Raw genomic sequence first — 17,881 nt, 5'->3', positions numbered from 1 at the left:
TCTAGGCATCACAGACTGAGAAGCACTGATCTAATGGAATAAATGAAAACAGTCCAGAAATCAGGGGTGCCTGCAATTGGATGGCCCTCTTGCTCAGTCCTTTTCTGATGATGTCCTGCCACAGTGAGTTTCCTCGCCCTTGCTAGAGGTCAGGGGTGGGAGGCATCCTGAGCAAGGGGCAGGGCTCCTCCCCATACTCCCACCTCAGCTCAGATCTGTCCTCGTAGTCACTGTTCCTCACCTCCTACATTACCTGTCCCTTTTCAGCCTAAATGAGACCCAAATCATCTTGCAGCTGTTACTGTTGGAAGCTGGGAGCCACCCCCACCCTCCCCGTCTGCCCAGGGAGCTCACCCCCACCAGCCCCATGTACTTGGCACCACCCGTCCTCCCCAAAGTGGGCCTGGAGACATCACAGTGATGCCCCCACCCCATGCCTCCACTCCCTGAGTGCTGATGCTGCTGGGACGGGGGTGTCACAAGATGGGCCCCTGGGTAGCCTCACAAAGGTGGATGTGAAAGACGCAGAAGGGGGCCAGGAGGCATGGAAAACAGCTCCAGAGTCAGACAGCCATGGGTTCTAATCCCCAGTCTGCCACTCTAGATGTTTAACCTCTACAACCTTAATTCTCTTACCTATTAAAGGGTGTTTTAATACACCTTTAAACAACCTTGCACAGAGTTATTCTCAGAATCAAACTAAGTTTTTTGTGATTACATATGTGGTTCGTAGCGCAGTGCCTGGCTCGTGGGAAGCACTCGAAGAATGGCTCCTGTCCATATTGATAACCCGGGGTCTCGCTGCACACCCCCCCCCCAAGTGTGGCTTCAAACTAGCATGAAACAGCAGGCTGCACCTCTGTCAAGTTGAGCACCCAGATGTTTTCAGGGGCAAGGAGTTACTGGCAGGTGCAGGTGGCTCCTGAGCTGCTGACCTGTCCTGCAGGCTGACGCCCCCCGACAGTTCACAGCGGGCTGGGCTCTGATTGCTGCCGCTCCGCTGCTGACTCTCATCTCCGGCATGAACTCACTTCCCTTCCCCTTTTTGCAGCATCAGCCTCAGGAAAACCTCTGCTTGGCCCCTCCAGGCTGAGGTGCTGGCAGAAGGCTGAAGTTACTGAGCAGGGACACAGAGCTTGGCCTCAGGGTGGTGGCAGAGAATACTGGTTCCCTGGCCAGGGGAAGCCCGGCTGGGGCAGCAGCTGCTCAGTGGGGGGCAGCCACTTGAGGCGGACAGTCTAGAGGGCTGGGCCGCCTCGCTCTTCGCCTGGATGGTCGACCTTTCTGGTTCCCCCCAACCCCCTCGTGCCTGCTGCTCTCCTTTCTCACATCAGGAGGAAGACCTGGGTGGCAAGTGAGGGTCCGGAGGCTGGTTGGTTCTGGCTTTTCAGGAGCTGGTCTCTTCCTCCCTGGCCCATGATAAGCCCTTGCAGTGTGGCTGAGCGCAGTGGGCTGATGGAGGAGGTCCAGTTCTGCCATCAGCTTTCTGCATCTGCTCTGATCAGTGGAAAACTAGGGAAGAGATTGTAACAGGCGGCCTGATGGTTCCTGAAGTGGATGAGCCTTGGGGGAAGTCGTTTCCTCTCCGGATGTGCTTTCTTGCTTGTAAAGTTAGGGGGCTGCTAAGTGGAGGCTCGGTTCTCTCCCTGATGATCCGTGTCTGGCCACCCCTGCCCCAATCATAACCCGGGCAGTGTGTGCGGTGGGGACGTCATTAGGCTCTGCGTCCTGAAGGAGGCTGAGCAGGAGACCTCAGTCCTGGCTGTGTGGGCGGCACGGAGCATCCTGGCGGGAGGACGGCTCCCCAAGGACCACCTGGCCCTCACTCAGTTCTTCCTCTCTCCTCTGCAGGACACTCCCAGCTGCCGGGATGACCTGCTAAGTGACTACTTCAGAAAGGCCAGTGACCTCCCGGCCATTGGAGGCCAGCCGGGTCCCCCTACCAGGAAAGAAGGGGCCAAGATGCCTACCAGCTTTGTGGCCCCGACCATCAAGCTGGCCGTCACCACCTCCGAGGGGAAGCTGCTGAAGCCCGGGCAGTACGTGAGGCCAAACTTCAGACCTGCTGAGGCCGAGGCCCCACCCAGTGCCCCCCTGAGGCAGGCCCAGCCGCCCCAGAGCCTGTCTCTGGGCAGACCCCGGCAAGCCACGATGCCCCCAGCTTCCCACACGCCTGCCGGCCGCAGCACATCCCTGAGCCGGGCCTTCAGCTTGGCCTCCGCCGACCTTCTCCGGGCCAGCGGGCCAGAGGCCTGCAAACAGGAGCCAGGGGGTCCTGAGGCCTCGGGGGGAAGAGAAACAGGCAGCCACACCCTGCCAAACTCCACACCCCCCAGCTCCCACAGCCTGGCCCGGGAGCGGACCCCGCTTGCAGGAAAGACTGGCAGCTCCTGTCAGGGCCCTGGCCCCCGAAGCCGGCCACCAGACATGAGGCGCTTCTCGCTGGCTCCCCCAAAGGAGGAGAGGCTGGCTCCCCTGCAGCAGTCCGCCACGTCCCCAGCCATTGCCACTGGCGGTGGCAGCAGCTCCCAGCTCCAGCACTTCTCACCTGCTGTGGCCCCGGCTGCCCGGACTAAGCCCCAGCCACCCCCACACTCTGGGGAGGTGGCCACCGTCGCCCCTGTCCGGGCGGGGCTCAGCCCCTTGGAGGGTGATGGGGCCCCCGGGCAGGGCCACAGTGACGGCCTCCCTGCCAAGGGTCCGGGCAGGTCTCCTGACCTGGCTCCCCATGGCAGCCGGGCCCCCGAGGACTTCAGTCGCGGGAGCAGCTCAAAGAGCACGCCGGCGTCCCCCGAGCCAGGTGGGGACCAGCAGACGGTGTGGTACGAGTACGGCTGCGTGTGACTCGCCTCCTGGACCGGGGGCTCCTGACCCTCACAGCCACTGCACCTGCTGACGATGGTGGCCGCTTCCCCGTCTGCCAGTGGTGCCGGCAGAGGGTTTTAGGATGAGAAGAGGGGTTCCTGTGCGTTTCTTCTGTTTGTTTTGTCACTGAGAGCACTGTGCCAAGCCCCGAGAGGACTGCGCTTCCCGGTGTGTAACGTGTCTTCCGTATCTGTAGCCTCCGGCAACTGATATCTTTTGAACAAATCCACTCTGGCTTGGGGACGCTCAGAATTGCAGTGACTAAACTGACCCCAACGCAGACACTATTTGAGCGTGCCCTTGTAGAACACTTGTTTGCAACTTGTTGACCTCCACGAAAGCACGTGTGTTTGTGCATGCACACACACACTCACACACACATACACATACACACATGCTCACAGGGCTGAGCCCTAGTGGGTCTGGAAACTCTACTCCCTTCCCAAAAGCCATTTGATCCTAGGAGAAGCCCAGCCTGGCCAAACTACAAAGACCTTGATGGCCTTGGGTGGACCCAGAGGCAGTCTGGCTGTGAAAACCAGGCTTGCTGCCGTGCCATTACCAGGGTCCCCTGCTCTTCCCTTCACCCCAGGGCCAAGGTGACCTTCTAGGCAGGTGGTGGCCCTGGGCATGTGCCTCCCCACTGCAGCCAGCTCCTGGGCTCTGCACAGTGGGCTCTGGGCCACACAGACACCTGCCGTCCCTAGCTCACTTTTCCACAAACACTGGATTTCCTGGGCCTGGGGGGAAGGGGCAGAGAGACGCCTCACCCTCACCCAGCAAGTGTACATAGTGTGCAGGGGGGAGCGTGTGTGAGTGAAGTGCACGCTCAGTTTGTGATGTGGCTGCGGCACCCCCACCTCCCCTGTCTCAGATGAGATGCTGATTTATTATTTCTGAGTAACTTCTCATGGTAGAAACCAAATTTCTCTTAATATATTACATATGTATGTACACACTCATGTGAAATATATGTACTTTGAGGGGATCTATTTATGTTCTCTAGGGCATCATTCTTTCCTATCAGGAATCTCACCTGCTGCTTTGTGTATTCGGTCAGATTCCTGACACGTTTTGTTTCCTGATGGTTGTTTAGTAAAGGTGCTCTTTCTGGGATGTACTAAATCTCGTGATTTTTTTTTTTGAAGATTTTTTTTTTTCTTTTTGATTTCATATACTGAAAAAGAAATGGGAATGTTAAGGTCAATTTTAGGAGTGCTTTGGGTTGTGTATGAAATAGCCATTCCTTCTGGAACACAAGGACAGGGCTGTAATAAAAGGAGATGGAACAGTACGGAGTCCTGGTTTTCCTCAGCGCCCAGCATGGCAGCACTGACCAGGCTGTGGCATCTTGGGGTCCTCGTCTCAGCACTGGCCACTGGAATCCACAGCTCCCTTGGCCACCAGGTCAGGGGATATGGAGAGCAAGGTTTTCCTCTTTACAACCGCTTTTTTCCAGTATTGTATTATTTTAACTTAGTGTAAATTGAATCCCATTCTGATGTGGGATTCACGTCATGGCAGGAACTCAGCTTAAAGTGGTCCTTTGGATTTTCCCAAGGCTATTCAACTAGGAAGTGCCAGACCTGGGATTCAATCTTGGGGCCCTGGATCAGATGCTTAAATCAGATGGAGGGAGGGGAGGGGAGGGAGGGAGGAAGGCATATAAATATTCACACGTGAAAAATCTTTCTTCTAATGGTTTTCTGCCACTGCCTGTGTCTCCTTCCTTCCTCACCAGACTTTTTAAAGAGTCTCCACTTGTCTCCTCCACATTCTTTCCCAAGCGTCTGACCACTCAGCAGGAGCTGCCTCCAGCCCTCTGAACAGGCCACCTTGCACGCTTCGTCCTGTGTGGCTTTTGCAGGATTTGACACCTGGTCAGTCACCCCTTGAAACTCTCAGCCTCTATAGTGACTCTCCCTGTCCTGGGGCAGCTCTGCAGTGCTCAGATTTTCTACCCTTCTCCGTTCACTCATTCATTCCACAGACATCCACTGAAAGTTTCCTGTGTGCTAAGTCCTACGTTCTGCCTCCCTCCAAGCACCCCTTCGGGGCTGGCCCCACCCTGGCCCCCGAGTGCTGACAGCCCCTCAGACCCCCACCTGGACTGCGGGCTTCCTCAGCTCCCCTCCCTCACTCCTCCAGTGACACCAGCTGTAGTGCAACCTCAGAAGCCGGAATTCTGGATGCGGGCCTCACCCCTCCTCTCTCCACAGCCCACGTTTTCTAGATCACATCCTGGACCTAAGAATATGTCTGGAATCTGGCCCCCCTTAGCCAGCAGTTCTCATCCTAGGTCCTGTCCGCACACCCTGGCCCTGGGATTTGTTGGTAGCCTGCCAACTAGTTTGTCGGCCTCAGTCAGACAGCTCAGCCCTTATGGCACCTCAGGGCATTCACCAAACCACACCTGCCACACCCCTCCTGTTGCTGGCTTGGTCCTTTGGCTCACCTCAGCATGGCTCACCTCAAGGTGCACCCAGCCCTTTTATCGCTCCCTCCTCTGGCCCCAGACAAGCTCATACACATCCACAACTCTCATTACAATCTGTTCGAGAGGCTCCAAACGTCTCTCTAACCCCAGCCTCTCCATGGAACCTCCAGACATGTGTTTCCAGCTTGGATGTCCCAGAGACACCACCAACTCAAAATGCCTAACACACAGTGCGCCATCCTCCCCCTGCAACAAAGCCTCTGAGTGTTTCCCATCTCATCCTGTCTTGTCCCATTACATCCAGTGTTTGACATCCCCCTCCCTCTTCCCCAGGTCCTGTCCACCACTCCATCAGTTGGATCCAATTCTCACATCTTGCTCGCCTACACAGCCAACCCCAGGCGATAGTTCTGGGCAGCACCCCAGAGCTCTGCTGCTGAAGGAGTGTCCCAGATCGTGCCCTTCCTGAGCTCCTGGGCCTGACCCTGTCTGCACTGGCCTGGGAAACACGTGACCTGGTGTCTGGGAAATATCCACTGATACTCATGCCCACAGTTCAGGGGTGAGATGTACCTGGAGAGAGATTTGTGATCATCTGTGGGACAAGAGGGGCTCACCCTTCAGAGAACATTAAAGTGAGAAAATTAGAAAGCATAAGACAAACCCTGAGAAGGAAGCACCAGCCAAAGTTAAACATCCACCCAAAATGTTTATTAACCAACCAGAGGGAGGGAAGACACATACACACACGGATATAAAGGCTTGAGACACATAATTTATAAATAATAAACTATAATATATAAATGATATAATACTTTTTATTGTAAAATCCATACAGCCAATTGATTCTCTTAGAATGCTCTCATTGATTTTTGCCAAACTTGTGTATTTATAGCCAACCTCTGCTTGCAACTGACGAATGAGGATAGTTCCAATATGAAGGTTGGTTAATGTTTTCTTTTATGTTAGCAAGAAAGATGAACGTGAAACAAGCCAAAGATGTATGTCAGAACTTCGCTCAGCCATTGATGACATGAGTGACTGCTCAGTCAGGTAGTAGTTTCTGAATGTTGGGTTAATTTCCTCATTTTTTTTGTGCTGTTCACATGGTCATGGCTTACAGACACAACACACTTTGTTTTTTTTTAAATAGGGATATAGTTTACATACTATAATAGTCACCTAGGACACACTTTTAAGTTTAATCTGCACTATTAACATTTTTCGCATTGCTTTCATAAGTCTAGAAACCCTAGATACTGCAGAATAGACAAATCAAGCCCTGATTGGTAACATGTGCCAATTTCGGTGGCATAAATACTCTCACCAGGGCCAATTTCAAGCTGCCACCACAGTATCACTAGAGGTGGAAAAAGATGTGCAGTACACCCTGTTATACAATGTCACTGCCATACAGATGCAACAGGGGCAAGTATTCTGAAAAGCACAGGTAACAATAATTAGGAAGCAGCACATTTTCAGTATTTATTACCATTGTTTTTAATATAAATAATCGTAGCTTTACATAAGTTCATTGTTAATGATGGCTGTGTTAAACAACTGGCTTGCAAAATTCCTGGAAATTCACCCATCTGCTCCCACAAGCCAATAAAGGCTGGCTCCAGAACACCACTGGGAGAACCACTTTTTAGGCATGGGCTGAAAAGGAAGAGACGGAATAACTGAGAAGTGACTGAGGAAGGAGGAACGTGCAACGAGAGGAGCAGTTGGGTCCTGGGAGCTTTGCAGAGCTGACCATCCTAATGGATGCTGGTGTGCGTAGACAGTGTTCTCCAGTAAAGGGCACACAGAGGCCACTTGCGCCTGTCTGGAGGTTGAAACTCTGACCCAGGTTTCTCTCTCCTGTCCTCCCTCCTAGCCCTTCTCCAGCGGGTAGACCAGAAAGAGTGGGCCTAGGGAAAGCCCATCACCTCTCCATCTGTAAAGCGAGGCAGAGCGGACAGGGATAGGTCAGGCAATAGCCTGGGAGGGGGTCTTGGCAGGTCTGGCGCGTGCCTGGGAAGGGATGGGGGGTTTGATTGTGGCAAGGCTCAGAAATGTCCTCCCCTTTCCAAGCTCTGGGTTTTGGGCCCAGCCCACTGAGGTCAAGTTCACCGAGTCACGTGGCACCCGCAGTCTGAGAGCCAACAGAGGCAAAACCTGGCCACCTGCTCGCCACCTCCCCTCCCGCAAGAGACCCCAAATAAATAGGGTGGGAGGAAGCCTCTGGGCCCCTCCATGTTCCCCACGGGAGAGCAATGCCCCCAGTGAGCTCTTCTGGAAGCCGCACCCTACCCGGCCACCGGGGTGGCAGCTGTGCCCCCGCCGCCGTGGGTCCGCCGGGAGCCTCCGCCCCTTCCTCCTCCTCCCGGTGGCGGCGGCGCGGCGAGCGGGCGAGCCGGAGCGCAGGGCCCCCGCACCACGCCCCCGCGCGGCCGTCCTCCCCTCCAGCGGGGTTGGGCCCAGCCGGGAGGGACCAAGCCGCGGCCCGGCCTCCGGCACCGGGACCGAGAGGTGAGTGCGCCTGGGCGGCTCTGGTGGGGCCGAGACAGCGGGGCGGGCGCGCAGGGACCGCAGCGGCTGCCGCCCGACAGACAGGACCACCAACCTTCAGCAAGGCCGGCCTCCGACATCTCCTGGGGCAGAAAATTCAAAATCCTGTCTCGGATAAAGGCCTCTGGGGTTGGAGGGGGAGAAAACCCGGGAGGGAGGTCCCTGCCATTCCAGTGTCCAAATCTTTCGTGCTTCGAGGGCTCAGGATGCTTCCTCCCAGAGGGTGTGCCGCGAGGGTGGCCTTTGGGGGCGCTGTTGGCCAGAGGGGCTGCCCTGCCCAAGGTCCCTGGGGGCAGATCTCCAAAGTCCAATACTGTCCAGGTCCCCTGGGGACATGCCCTGCCCCTAGGTAACTGCAGTTACTAAGCCCAGGGGAGAGCACTGGGGGAGGAGCCCAAGGACCCAGTCCCAGCCTGATTGCCTTCCAGAAGTGTGAGCTAATACCTACTGAACTCCTGCGGTGCCTGGGCTTCTCAGGCATCACCTCCTTTAACTTGTCTCAAATGATCCCTCCACCGGTTCCATGCCATTCATTCGTTCGGGAAACGGATTCCCTGCTGGGCGGTAGCCCCAAGTCAGGGGAGCTGGTCCCTGCCCATACCACTCACATTCTAGCTGGGGAGACAGATCTTAATTCAAGGAGTAACTGGTGGGAGGTCCGCCCTGTTTCTCCTTCTTGCCTCAGGTGACTAATCTAACTAAGAGGGCATCTGCCTCCGGCAATACACCCCTGGACTAATGAGAAATCCTCCACCATCAACACTCAAAGGGCGCCTTCTGTAACCAACTGCTGGGAGGATTCCCAGCATACCACCTAGTTCCCTTGCGGGTTTCAGCTTAGAAGTCACCCCTTCCAGGAAGGCTACCCTGACTGCCCTCCTCTTGATCAGGTGAGTTTGAGCATGGCTCCTCCCTGCCCATCATCCTCCAATCATAGCTGTAATTGATGTGTCAATCCCAGTTTCAAATACTCAGCCATTCAAGTTCCATTTTGTTATATGCATAATGTTTTTCTTTGAATATTTTACTCTGGACATAGGGTTACTGCAGAACCTATGTTCAGGGAATAGAAATTTGAAACTTGTCATCACTATTTTCAGATCTCCCCTGTGCTCCTCAACAGCTTCTTGGGCAGAGTCCATCACGTTTTTTTGTAACTTGGCTACCAACCCTGCTACCTCAGAATGACCCCTGGGGCCCCCAACTGAGGACAAAAAGGGTCTAAAAACCCACATTCTAAAGAGAGGACAGGGCCCAGGGCACCCTCCTTCTCCACCCCTCCAGGGCCTGCTCCCTTAGTGTGTTGGGAGCAGGAGGGAGAAGGACAGGGATCCGTGGCCCATGATGCAGCCTGTCACCACTGAGGTCCTCTTGCTGTAGATCATCTCTTTTCTCTGCCCCCTGTGCAGCTCCACAGGGGCACAAGGCAGAGTCCCTCAGAGGTCCCCGGGGGCCTCTCTGCTGGCCAGATCCCTGACATGGGAGCCTCGGCTCCAGCACCATCTCCTCCATGCCCCTTCGGCTCCTGCCCCCATCAGAGAGCCCTCCTGAGAGCTGTCAGCTCCTTTCCCCCTTAGCCACTCAGCCCCACAACCCTGCATGACAGCTGGAGGGCATGCAGGCCACTCCCTGTCCACTGGCTGCTCCTGTCTTTCTCCAGGTTTCCTGCCTCCCTGTCCAAAAAGGCACACTGAGCAGATTAGCATGTCCCTTGCCTAAGCGGATGTCCACTCAGTGATGGACCCCTGGGCTTCTCTCCCTGCAGCAGCCCCACCCTCAGCTCTATGAGAATACTCTTGGAGAATCTCATAGCCAATCAGTGCCTGTCCTCCCCAGTACAGCGTGTGAGTGTGGGGGATGGGAAGTAGGATGGGGAGGTCCTGCAGGAGTGGTCAGGCCCCTCGCTGGGGGGCACTTAGTGCCTTTTTGTCCTCAACTGCACCCCAGTGGTCAACTCCAGGGCAAGAGGAAGAACCCTCCACTCACTCACTCGTGGTTCTATTACACTTAAATACACTTATTTTTTAAAGGAAATTGTGTTCTACTCCCCAAAATGGAAAGTCAGTACCCCCAGCCACAAAGGAAGGTAATTAAGAACTTTTTAAATTTAATTTAATTTAATTTAATTTAATTAGCCCCTGTTGCCTGTAGAATACATCTGAGACCAGCTCTCTAGGTTATAAAGGGAGACTAGCAAGAATCAAAGTGGTGCTCAAGACATGCTAGTGCCTACTTGAGACCGTCTCCTTAGTGTGAGAAGATGGATTATGACAGAATTGGACAGGGAATAACAAACTATATGGCTAAACTCCTATCAGTCAGCATCTGTTGAGTGCAGAGCACCACACAGAGCCCAAAGTGTTAGAGAACAAACCTTCGGTTCATCCTGTGATGAAGAGTCACTTCCTCCAGAAAGTCCATCCTGATGTGCCCCCTCTACAAGCCATACTTCTCCCACTGTAAGGCTTGTTGTGTTTTATTATAATGGCGTACTGGCTTCTACCGGGTCTATCTCACTAGCTTCCCTCTCCAGGTCCCCTCGACAGGCCCTGGAGCACAGGAACTGAGTGAATAATGAATGAATAACTAGGTTGACCTCCTTGACTTTGATCCCACTCAGCTGCTTCCAGCAATGCCTTTCCTTCCTCCTCCTCCTCCCTGTCCAACCCCCACACCCGCCCTCCTTCAAGGTCCTGCTGAGCTCAGCTTCTCCAGGAGCTCTTGTTCAACCAACTGAGCCCACCCTGCACTCTCCCACCCTGAATATTTCATTCCTGGCAGTGCCTATGCCCAGGAGACATTCAGTTCCAGTGTGTTCCCCACACATCCAGAAGGCATGCAGCACGGGTGACACCACAGGGACTCAGTAACTACCACAGGGTGACTTCACATGGTGCCTACTTCAAGGATGCAGTTGTTTAGGGTCTTGGCAGCTGTACGAGTTCCCAGCTGCTGCTGTAATAAATTACCACAAACAGTGGCTTAAAACAACACAAGCTTATTATCTTACAATTCTGGAGGTCAGAAATGGGTCTCACAGCTGAGTTCCTTTATGGAAGCTTTAGGAGCAAATCCATTTCGTTGCCTTTTTCAGCTCCTAGAGGCTGCCTGCATTCCTTGGCTCATGGCCAACTCCCATTTTCAAAGCCAACAGTGGCTGGTGGAGTCTCTCCTGCCCTACATCACTGACACGGTCCCTCTTCTGCCTCCGTCTTTCACCCTTCTGCTTACATCAGGCCCACTGGGTAACCCAGGCTACTCTCCCCACCGCCAGATCTTTAACTTAATCACACCTGCAAAGTGCCTCATCCCATGTAAAGCAACAAATGGACAGGTTCCAAGGATTAGGATATGGATGTCCTTGAAAGGGGCCTTGATTCTGGTCACCACAAGAGCGGTCCCTGGGAGTCAGAGGGCACAGTGGCTGGTGGCATATTAATAATAGCTGATGTTTACCGAGCACTTATTCCAGGCCAGGAACCGTTCAGAGCACGTTACAGCACATTCTGTGAAGCAGGTGCTGTTGTTCTCAGCCTCCCTTTACAGGTGAGGCCCTGACAGGTTAAATAACCAGGAAAGTGGCTGAGCTGGGATTTGAACCCAGGCTGTCTGGCTCCAGGGAGCACCTCCTAATTTTGAGGTTACACTGCTTTCCTGACACCTTTATCACCCCCAAGACACCAGCCAACAGCCTGGGAGCCAGCCAGGCAAGGTCTGAAGCCTAACACAGGGAGAATTTTCACCAAAATTTTCTGGGTGAGGCCCCAAATAGGCTACAAATTCTCCCATTTCAGCCCTTTCTCACCATCCTTCTCCCCAGTCCCCATCGGAGGCACCTAAGCTTATCCAGGGAAGCTGCAGGGAACTTCCAGGGGTTCCCTTTAGGGGCTCCAGATGGATAAGTCTGGAGGAGCTCCTGGAACCAGAGCTGGAGGGGCACACATAAGCCTTCCATAGCACTGGATGAAAAAGGTGTCCTAATGTTTACAGAGCGCTCACTAAAGTTGTAAGAAATTTATTCTTACTAACTCATTAATACAACAACCCTGTGAGGTACTGTTATCCCCATTTCACAGATCAGGAAACTGAGGCACAGAGAGGTCATGTGACTTTCCGAGGTCACACAGCCAGTGTGAAGAGCCAGGACGCGATCTATTTTCCATAAGCAGGAGAACCAAGGCAGAGGCTGCTCAACTCCAGCCCAGCCTGGCCTGGCCCACCTGACTCAGTCAGTCAACCCCTCTTTTGTGCCTTCCCAGCATAATCTGCTCTCTTTGCACCTGCTAGTCTGGGCTCCCACTTTCTTTATCAACCAGATTGCTTGAGATCACCTTTATAGTTCATTCTTACACTGACCTTCATTATTAACCCCATTTTAAAGAAGAAGAAACTGAGCCTCTGGGAGGCTGCATAACTTGCCAGAGCTCTAACAACCAGAAAGCGACAGATTTGGGATTTGCACACAGACATTCAGATGCTACCCCTACCCCCAACTGCCTCAGCCTGAGCAAGCCCAGCCTGAAGGCCTCCTCCAGGAGTCTGCAGCCCAGCCAGGGACGCGACTCGGGTCCCCCAGCTCAGCTCTCCAGATGTGTGTGTTCATGCTTCACCTGGACTTGGACTCAGAGTTTCCTGCTATCGAGTGTCCAAGTTAGTCACACTCTGTCTGAGAGCCTACAGATTATCTGAGCAGGAGCGGAAACAACATTGTGGCATTAATCAGGTCAGCTATCTGATTAATCAGCTCAGGCCCCAGCCTGCTGGAGTGTGGCTGATGCCAGAAAAGATAATTCTCAGAAAAACCAGCGCCTTGTTGCCTAAAACCATCCTAGGAGTTGCTTGACTCAGCAACTACGAATATTTCTCAAAAGGAAAGCCGTCTGCCCCAAGGGGAAGCAAGGAAGCTCACGGTGTCAGGAAGCTCAGGGCAGGGGCATCTGCAAGGGGAGGCCCGGGGCTGAGCGAGGCCTGGCACTGCTGGCGCCAAGTGAGGGAGCAGGGACTCATTCTGTCGTTTGGAGGATGAGGAGAGATTTCCTCCGAGACTGGCCAGCTGTGCTAATTGGAAGAATGAACTGGAGAAACAATAGTTTTTTAAAGTAGATAATCTGTACGCATTCAGAAATATGCACACATCCTTCCGTTAGTGTGAGTCTGCAGTGAAGACGCATCTGGCATGTCCACTTCTCCATCAGTCAGGGTCTTGGCAGGAAGCAGGGCCACTCAAGCAGGGTGGCTGGGAGAGGTTAATACAGGAATGGTTGTCAAGGGTGTGGGGAGGGTAAAGGAACCAATGCGGAATGTGCAGCACCCCAGGACCAGCATCTCTGGGGAGTTGTGACTGTCCCCAGGCCTGGAGGAGGAAGAGGGGAGAGCGGTACAGGACAGTGATTCCAACAAGAGCTGATGACTGCAGTAAAGGGAGGCAGCCAACCTGGAGCAACCCTGGTAGGGGTATAAATACTCTCCCAACACCAGGCCCTGGCCATTCTCTGATCCCAGTGAGTGGCTTCCCTTGGCCAAGCCAGCAGAAGCCAGAGGGCAGGGGAACCCCGTGATACAATCAGTGGAGTAGGATGGAGAAGGGCAAGAGTGGATCTGGGCGGGCCGCTTCCGGCCAGCGGCAACCACCTCTCCCATCCTTTCCACCAGCTGCCATTTCTGAGCATCTGCTGTGCGCCGCCTTGGGCTTGACACCGTGAAAATGCAAACACCAAGACCAAAAACCCACGAGAGACTGGAAAAGAAGAAATGGACGTAAACGTCACTTGCACTGGGTATGGAGAAATTCTGACCACGTCTCTGGAGCCCAGCCCAACGTGGGAGAGGATTCCTGTGGTCAAGAAAGATAGTTATTAGTGCAGCACCTCAAATCAGCATTCCATGAGCGTGGGCCATAATTTACTATTCTCTAGGTCCTGGAAGGTTCTGGAAAATGATGTATGCGTCATTTTAACCAAGTGAGCTGTTTGTTGTTTATACAGCCAGAGCCAGATTTTGCTTATGAAACAACAAATTCTGCTGCCCCTGTCAAGGACTGGACATCTTGACACCAACAAACAGCAAAATTTAGCCAAAAGGCAACTTTTGTAGGCATTGCGTTGAACCTCTGCTTCTCTGAATTTAGCATTTTCTTAGGGAGAACGTGGCCAGAGATGCCAATACTGAAACACAGGCCAGTTCTGGATCTGTAAGTAACTGGTATGTGGTGCCATGCTGTTCTGTCTCTAAAAAACGAAACATGAGTCAAATGAAGTTTGTTTTAATTGACTGTTTAGTCTGTGAAAGGTTCTAGATATATTTGGACATGTGTGACCAAAGATTGTGGGCTAAAGAGAGGCAGGGAGGCAGGACTACCAAGTGCTGCCACAATGCCCCAACTCCAGAAGCCACCACCCGACAGGTTACAGTGTATGTGGCCCCCACCGGGAACTGTGCAATGTGGCAGCCCTGGTGGGATTCACTTTGTAATTAGCTTTCTACATGGCATGCACTGTGCCTTTGAGAGTCAGAATCCTGGATCTAGTAACTGATGGTGGGCTTTAAAACACGCCACTCCTTCCCCAGGGGGATAGGATGAGGCAGAACATAATTGCTGCAGGAAACAGCTTCATGGTCGAAACTCTGTTCAAGTCCTGGCTCAGACCCTCAGAACTGAGTGGCCTTAGGCAATTCACTGAGCGTCAGTTTCCCAATCTGTGAAAAGAGAATAAAAATACTTTTGGGGATGAAAAGAGATCTTTCATAAGCACTAAGGACATAGTTAACATTCAAATAAGAGCCATATATAAAAGGGTATCTGCTAACATCTATTGAACCCTAATATGTGCTGGGTGTTGAGCTAAGGGCTTTACTTGATTTAACTCATGCAATCCTCTCAAGCCCCATTTGAAGTCATGCTCCCATTTCACACACTAGGAACCCGGCACAGAGAGGTGAAGGGATTTGTCCAAGGTCATGCTACTAGCAGGTAGCGGAGCTGGGATTCAAACTCAGGCACTCTGGCTTTCCAAGCCAAACTCTTAACAACTACTTTCACTATGGCAATTTTAAAGAAGTATCTGTGCATTTTTATGGCATGAGTAGTTAATCCAGAAAACTCCATTTGTGAAGATTTTGCAAGAAGGAGGAATTTCAAAATGAGGAGCAGCAGAAGAGGCCGAACCAGCCTCTGAGAAGAGCCTGCTGGCAGGTTGCTGGGCAGGTGCCCAACAGGAAAAGCAAAATTCCCCGCCTCCCCCTGCTCCCTCTGCCTCCCCCTGCTCCCTCTGCCTCACCTGCCAGGGTATCTTCTGCTCTCTTGCCCACAGTCCATTTCCTTCCAGAGACTCACCTAGCGGCCAAGTCACAAAGTGTGGAGCTTTGAGCCACCCAGAGGAGTTAGCAGAAGGCGAGCCATCAATCTGTCTTTTTACCTCCACCACCTGCACCCCAGCCGCCCTCCATCCCTAACCCCCGCTCATCTGTCCTGACAACCAACCACACAAACTTCTGCAGACTCCTGCAGTGACCAGTCCCAAACTCATTTCCCAAACAGAATTAAGGCACCCTGCTCTGAGCCAGGCACTGGGCTGGGAATGAGGAGAGATAGCTGTGGGCCAGTGACCCCAGGGGGCAGTGCAAAGAATGCAGAGAAGGGAGCCAAAGGAGTAGGGAGGGGGCTCAGCACAAATTGTCAGGGCCACCAAGAAGGCTTGAAAAGGGAGGTGACTTTCAGGTCTCCCACCTGAGGCAAGAGTTCAGGAGTTGGGGGCAGGAGGTCTTTTGAGAGGGACACAGGAGTTAAGGTGTGCAGATGTGAAAGAGCAGAAGATACTAAGGGTACAGAAAAGGGTAGCTTGGGATAGGATGCAGATGGTGATAGGGGCTCTGGACTCACCTGCCTGGGCTGAATCTTATTGTCTCCACTTACTACCTGTGTGACCATGGGCAAGTTACTTGACCTCTCTGGGCCTCTTTCTGGCATGTGTAAAATGGGGATAATAACAGTACCTACCCCAAAGAGCAGTGAGGACCAAATGTGTCCATGTATTTAAGTGCTTAGAACAGTGCTTGGCACACAGTAAGTACTCAAAATCCCAGACCTGTGACTGTTGTTAATGCTTTTATCCATGAGCTTGTTGGGTGGAGGGCCCCTAAAGCTTCTTTGAATTCTCAACAAAACCAGTAGGAGGTTGGTCTCTGTGCTGTTCCTGGCCACCCCTGCTGCAGGCACACCCAGGTCCTAGGAGGCATCAGAGTAGGGATCTAGGAGACAGCAAACCTAAGTGCAGACACCTCCCATTCCCCCTCCATCCCCCTCACCCCCTACTCCCAAACCCCTCCCCCCTCCCCCATCCTCCTCCTCCAAAGCTGGGCCCTAGCACTGAGGTCCCTGAGGTGGAGAGAGGCTCTGAAAGCAAAGGCACACTGCAGCTACTGAGTGGCTACTGATGTGCTGGCGCTGGGGACCAGGAAGTGAACAGTACAGAAAGGTCCCTTCGTGGACCCTTCTAGGGGTTCTGGCTGTGGCTGGAGAAGGACCCTTCTCCTTTTGCAGCCAGGCCCAGGCTGAGCTCCCACTGGCAGATCTGGAGACTGTCCCGGGGACAGGATGGTAGTGGGGGCGGGGAGTGCTGTACCTCCAGGACGGTCTGCTAGACCGCGACTCTTCCTGGCCGGCGCCTAGCCTATGGCCTGTGGTCACAGTGAAAGGCAGGATGCTGACAGGCAGGACTGGGTGTGCCCGACGGGGGCGGGAGGAGGGATGGGGGGAATGGGGCACATCGCAGCCCCGCATACCGAGGAGGAGGCGGGCCTAGCCCGTAAACCGGCCCGCCAGCGTCCCCAGGCCACCCCCGCCAGCAGCCCAAGGACGCAGTGTCCACCCTGCTCGCCGCGCGCCGGCCGTAGGAGGAGGGGACGCGGGAGACGCGCGAGGTGACTGCGGCCGGTGCCCAGGTCTCTCGCCGCGCAGGTACGTGCCCTTCATCCCCGGAGCCAGTCTTCTTCCTCTCGCCACCGTGGTGGGGTCCCCGGCCGCGGGCCCCAGGAAACCGCGTGCGGGCGGCAGGCAGCTCCGGTCCCGGGCAGCCAGCTCTGCGCCTCCCCCTGCGCAGCCCCGCGAGCGCGCGGCGAGGGTGCGGGCCCCGGGCCCCGGGCCCCACGTGCGCGCGGGGCGGGGCGGGGCGGGGCGGGGAGGCCATGGGCCGGCGCCCGCAGCGGGCCAGGCGGGTGCGGGAGGGCGGCGGGCCGGCGCGGCCGCGGCAGGGCCGGCGGGTGGAATGTCTCCCGCTTGCGGTTGCTGCCGGGTTTAGGAGTCACCCCCTCGGCTGGCTCCGTGGCCACCTGGTGATTACTAACAACCCCCGACACACACACACCGAAACAAAAATCAGACAGCTAACCCTTTGCCTCCTGTAACTCGAAGGCACAGGCTATCCAAAGATTGGGTGTGAACCAGGCTTCCCTTTTCTTGCCTTAAATCTGCGCGGTCCCTCCTCTGAGAAGGGCAGCTCCTCAGGTACAGGGCGCATCACCGAGGCCAGAACAAGCCCCCCTGCCACCGAGGGAGGGAGGGGAAAGCTTGCCCATGATTGGTCGAAGGAGGGCGAGGTGGGCTGTCTGGTTGACAGGGCCCCTGCCTGTAGTCAAGCGATCCAGGTAGTCCTCGGCTGGAGAACCCAACCGCGAGGCAAGGCTTTTGGGGATTTAGCGGTGGGCAGAGGAGAGAGCGCTGACTTGGAGCCAGAGGCTGTGTGGCTTTGGGCAGGTCATTTGCTGTGCCTGGACCTCTGTAAAATGGAGATGAATACTAATCACGCCACTTCACAGAGGGGTTGTGAGGACAAAAAGAGATGTGAGAATAGTCTGAAACTCTACAAAGTTGAGATGATATGGTTAGGTTTGGCTTCACCCACCTGCACCCCCAACACATGTTAAGCTTCCAGAAGAAGGAAGGAGGGAAAAGAATTTCTGAGTCTAACAGAGGAAACAGGGCCAGAACAATGTGGATGCGTTAGACTACGTAGACGAGCCCAGCTCCAG

At 54.2% G+C, this 17,881-nt stretch overlaps 2 protein-coding genes across 10 annotated transcripts in view; both read left to right on the top strand.

Moving 5' to 3' along the window:
- Positions 1–4,159, top strand: part of CCDC88C (coiled-coil domain containing 88C) — a 122,035-nt gene extending 117,876 nt beyond the window's left edge. For 3 of the 4 annotated variants that reach the window (XM_031454194.2, XM_064486204.1, XM_064486205.1), the window contains one exon: positions 1,852–4,159. In XM_031454194.2, coding sequence (XP_031310054.1) covers positions 1,852–2,844 — 993 coding nt within the window. In that variant the 3' untranslated portion in view covers positions 2,845–4,159. The remainder of the gene's footprint in view (positions 1–1,851) is intronic. The other variant, XM_064486206.1, reaches the window with a different exon arrangement.
- A 3,295-nt stretch (positions 4,160–7,454) lies between these two features.
- The window catches only part of GPR68 (G protein-coupled receptor 68), a 28,179-nt gene continuing 17,752 nt past the window's right edge, over positions 7,455–17,881 (top strand). The window contains exons 1-3 of one of the 6 annotated variants that reach the window (XM_064486199.1): positions 7,455–7,816; positions 8,541–8,745; positions 13,508–13,632. The gene's annotated coding sequence lies outside the window, so the exon portion shown is untranslated. Of the gene's footprint in view, positions 7,817–8,540; positions 8,746–11,406; positions 13,633–16,282; positions 16,812–17,881 lie in introns of those variants that run through there. The other 5 variants (XM_064486202.1, XM_064486200.1, XM_031454191.2 and 2 more) reach the window with 5 other exon arrangements.

The sequence above is a fragment of the Camelus dromedarius genome, chromosome 5, assembly GCF_036321535.1.
Source record: "Camelus dromedarius isolate mCamDro1 chromosome 5, mCamDro1.pat, whole genome shotgun sequence".
NCBI classification, from domain to species: domain Eukaryota; kingdom Metazoa; phylum Chordata; class Mammalia; order Artiodactyla; family Camelidae; genus Camelus; species Camelus dromedarius.
Note: the sequence above shows the minus strand (reverse complement) of the source record. Positions and strands in the feature narration are given on the sequence as shown.